The sequence below is a fragment of the Meleagris gallopavo genome, chromosome 1 (assembly GCF_000146605.3).
Source record: "Meleagris gallopavo isolate NT-WF06-2002-E0010 breed Aviagen turkey brand Nicholas breeding stock chromosome 1, Turkey_5.1, whole genome shotgun sequence".
Lineage (NCBI taxonomy): Eukaryota > Metazoa > Chordata > Aves > Galliformes > Phasianidae > Meleagris > Meleagris gallopavo.
Genome location: NC_015011.2, coordinates 105504228 through 105508834, shown reverse-complemented (window position 1 = coordinate 105508834; position 4607 = coordinate 105504228). Strand labels below are relative to the sequence as shown.

General features: G+C 35.2%; 1 protein-coding gene across 7 annotated transcripts in view; it reads left to right on the top strand.

Annotated features, from left to right (window-relative positions):
• The window catches only part of BRWD1 (bromodomain and WD repeat domain containing 1), a 54094-nt gene that overhangs the window by 14474 nt on the left and 35013 nt on the right, over window positions 1-4607 (top strand). For all 7 annotated transcript variants that reach the window (XM_031556884.1, XM_031556883.1, XM_010723654.3 and 4 more), the window contains 3 exons: window positions 1425-1523; window positions 2875-3025; window positions 3569-3703. In XM_031556884.1, coding sequence (XP_031412744.1) covers window positions 1425-1523; window positions 2875-3025; window positions 3569-3703 — 385 coding nt within the window. The remainder of the gene's footprint in view (window positions 1-1424; window positions 1524-2874; window positions 3026-3568; window positions 3704-4607) is intronic.

The window sequence follows — 4607 nt, the reverse complement described above, 5'->3', positions numbered from 1 at the left end:
TAGTCCTACTCATTTTTTCTAATCTACTGTTATTTTTAAAGGAAATTGATTTCATATTTTACATCGGAATTTGGGAATAGAAAAAGTGTTGCTTAAATTCCATTTGTAAAATGTAAACTGATCTTCAAATACAGAGTGGCACCTAAATTGATTTCTCATCCTTTTCCCATCACAAATCATAGAATGGTTTGGGTTGGAAGGGACCTTTAAGATCACCTAGTTCCAAACCCCTGCTATAGGCAGGGACACCTCCCTCTAGACCAGGTTGCTCAAAGCCCCATCCAGCCTGGCCTTGAGTGCTTCCAGGGAGGGGATCGACAACCTCACTAGGCAACCTGTTCCAGTGTCTCACCACCATCACAGTAAAGAATTTCTTCCTATGAAAATGAGAATTTCTACTGAAATGAAAATACGGATTTTAGCTTTCAAGACAGGCTTCAATATACAACCATAAGTTACTGCTGAACTTCTGTTGGGTCCTTACACTCTTAGTAAGACAGGTAACTACAAATGAGGACCCTAATAGTTAGCTTAGAACTTGTAATTGTCTTCCTTTTGAGTGTATTTTTCTGTAATTGTACACTTCTTTGGCACTTACTGTTTTGCACTGGTCCATCACACTTGAAGCTTGTATGGGTTACCTTTGAAGACACTGTTTAAAGAAAGAAAAGCCAAAAGTCCCATAAGTAAAACAAATCTAAAAAAGCAAACAATCTCACTAGTGCTGTTTTGCTTGATGACACTTTCTTTGGAACATGTCTAGAATTTATAATTATTACTAATATGAATCATTGCTAATTACAGTATATACATGATATACCCAGTACACAGCCTTTTCTGTGGGAGCTGTCAGCTGTCTTCCCCAGTGTTGTGATTCATGGACTAGGGAGATAGTTAAAATGCCTGATTGTTTTTTAGTTCCTCTCTTCAGGAATTATTGTTCTTCTCTATTAATAGCACAGTTGTTTGTGAAGTATAAGCCTGAACTGCTGTGGTTTTATACCTCAGTATCTCAAACAAAACTATTAGCAATCTTTTCCTTTGTGCACAGTTGTGGGTGGTTTTGCTATGCTATGTCCTTGCTTCTATGTCAGTATCTGATACTTCGCAGTTTCAGAACACGTTACTTAAAATAGATATTTATAGAACTGTAATGGAGAAGGAGTTGAGGATAAAGTTGTGAATTTGACTTGGAAATTGATACTGTTCTGCATGTTTTGACAACTTTGTTCAGCTTCAGTTTGGAAAAACACTTCTTTTTCTGGAAAGAGAACAAATAACAGTTAACTGAAAAACTCTTACAATGTAAATCGACAATAACATTTTTATCAGTATTTCATAGTGGTAATTGAGTTATGGTGTTGTTTCCCTATGAAAATACTTTAAAACAAATTCTTCTAATCATCCTTTAAAACTTCTTTAAGGTTCATAAGTGGCAGTAGAGATGGGACAGCACGAATCTGGCGCTTTGAAGAAGCTGAATGGAGGAGTATTCTGTTGGATATGTCTGATCGATTACCAGGGTAGGTGAAGTATTCCTTTTTTTTTTATCTGTTCCATGAAATCAGAAAGTTCCAGGTACTCATCAAGTGCTGTTTAGATTTAGAAGAAGCCTTAACAATGTTATGATCAGATGGTGTGGGTGTTTTTTTTTTTTTTTTGAAGGATGCTATGAGTCTTCCAGTGATGTAACAACTTGTTAAACTTACTGTCTTTCAAAAATAGGTAAATACATAAGTTCAGATGCATAGCTTTCAAATGTATTCTTTACCAAATTAATTACAGATCTATTTTTATTAAGTTAACAGAAAATCAGTAGACTTCTACAGCTGGCCTGCAGTCCTGATATGGTGTCACAGGAAGAACTCCTTACATTAGTGAAAATAAGATAGATAATAAGCTTTTTCCACGAGAGATGATGAAAGACAATAGGTGAATTTCATCAAGTTCTGATTTTGCTGGCTGTTTTCATTGACTGTCTTCACTTTTTAAAAAGTATATTAATGAAGTATGTTTATTGCACAAAGTTTAAATTGTGTTATTACAGATGATGATCAGGATATTGCACTGCAGTGAATAAACCTGATAATTAGATGATTTATAATACTATGAAATGCTTAAACACCTTGTGTAAAGACTAATTTGGAGGCAATAAGATAGGAAGAAAAGAAAAGAAAAACCAACCCAAACTCATGTTAGCTATACTAGGTAATGGCAAGTTCTCTGTGTGATGCCAAAAAAAAGTGTTTTTTTGGTAGAAGTAATGACTAATGTTTGAAATATGACTGTGACATCTATCTTTCTGGGATAACAGACAGAATTATATTTATGTATGATCGAGGGAGTCTTTAGAACAGGCTGCTAGCTGATGCAGAATATAAATAATACTGTGTTAATGTTTGAAAGAAAGCCCATTCCTTTGGTTAATGAAGGATACTGAGAGGGATCTCCTAGAATCTTAGAAATGCAGTTTTACAAAAGAGAAACAAGGGAAAAAAAAAACAGTCTATCTGGGCATCAAGCTGTTTGTTTTAGGATTAGTTCTGAGAATTTCATTCTTAATATATTAATTGAATTTTGTTTTTTTTCCTCTGAGTTACTCTTCTTCAAATGCATGTACGCGTGTGTGTGTTTGTGTGTGTGCATTTGTAAAAATACAAATTATTCAAACCCAAGAAAGGACAGGTTTGCTTTATACTTTATTGTTTTAAAAAGATAAAAAAGTTTATGGACAAAAGTGTCAATAAAAAGTTAATTATTAAGGTTACTTCTCTTGTCTAATTGTTAACACTGGAAAACTAGTTGTTTTTCTCTAGCTTGAGATTGAGATGGGCAAATTAAAATAACTTCTACCTTTATAACTCTTTAATATAGTGACATGTGTTCAGAAGAAGACAAATTTATGAGGCCTAAAGTAACTATGATAGCTTGGAACCAAAATGACAACTATGTTGTTACGGCTGTAAATAATCATCTGCTCAAAGTTTGGAATTCATCTACAGGGCAATTGCTTCATGATTTGGTGGTATGTAGTTGTTTTTCCATGCTTTTTTGATGTAGGTCTTCAGTAAGTCTTTCTATATTTAGAGTGGCATGTGCATGCTGAGTTCATCGTTAGGTCTGATTGTCTTTAATGTTCTGCATTAATCACAAGGCAAGCATTTCTTGGATTTTTTAATCAAAACTGCTCCTTCCTGCTTTTGAACTAACTTGTCTGTTTAATAGTTCTTAATAGTTCACATTACTTTACCAGAAGCTCCATATTTCCCAAGTTCTTGTTTGCATCTCGGAAATGATTAAATTTCAAATGATGTTTCTGCATCACAAGCATTTTTGCTCTACTTTCTCTACCTCCACTCTAGTTGCAGGGATAGCAATCCAGATACATGTGCTGTGGAAGTTCTAGAAGTTGATGTATTTTTGGATGCAGCTTGTAGAGGTTTCATTTTAAAAAATCTTTATATGGGGAGAAGAGAGTGGTGCAGTGCTTTAAGGTCTACTGTAGATATCCTGTTGATTTGGATTTATATCCTCTTGCTTGAGTGTGACTCGCGATTTTGAATTTTAGGGGCATGCGGATGAAGTATTTGTCTTGGAGACCCATCCTTTTGATTCCAGGATAATGCTTTCTGCTGGTCATGATGGCAACATCTTCATATGGGACATTACAAAGGGCACAAAAACAAAGCATTATTTCAACATGGTAAGAGTTTTTTCGTTGTTTTTTTTTTTTAATTTCCACTTTTTCTCAACACACAGTAGTATGTTCAGGTACTATTTTAAAGAGCCATCATCAACATTCTACATGTATACCTGCTGCTATTTCTTTTTTTTTTTCTTTTAAGGCAAAAATTGGGTTCAATTCGTTTCTAGAACTTTCACCTTTGAATTTCTTGGTCACTATAACTATAGGTGCAGTGTAACTAATAGTGAGTTTATGGTTTGATGTGTCAGAACAAGGAGCAGGGGCAATTCCTTTGCTTGCTTCCAGCTGTCCTCCCACTTCCTTGAATCAGATGTCTCTCACTGGACCCTTTACTAAGCATAATCAGGTCACCAACCTTCTAGAAGAGTATTAGCTACTTCCTTGCACTAGTACAGTTCTCCAGAGCTTTTGGGTTGATTTAGGTCAGGGTGTAAGCTTATGAGATAAGGAGGATGAATTGTGAGAATTTGTAGTCAGATGGGAAGAATGTGAGATATAGGGGAGCAAAGCAAGATATCACTTTGATCATAATCAAGGTCTGATCTCTTTTTGGCTCAACTTGTTTATTGGTACTTCTCAATCTGCAAATAGTTAGCACCAGGGCTCTCCCACTCTTTATTCCAAGGGACCTTTTTGCACCTCATTCTTAGGATCTGTTGTTAATTTACATGAGGTAGGTTCCACTGAAAAGTCTGAAAGATCTATCACTTCAGAAATCACACAGACAAGTATTTCTATTCTCAACTGTGCTAAAAATGCTAATACCATAAGCTTTGGTGCTTCTGGAGAGCTCCTTTGACATTTGCTGTTGGCTAGCTCTACAATTAACTCTTCCAAATAGGTTATTGTCTCTGAGGCTTCAATATGATACAGTGTGTGTTTGTGTTTTTTTTTTTTTTTT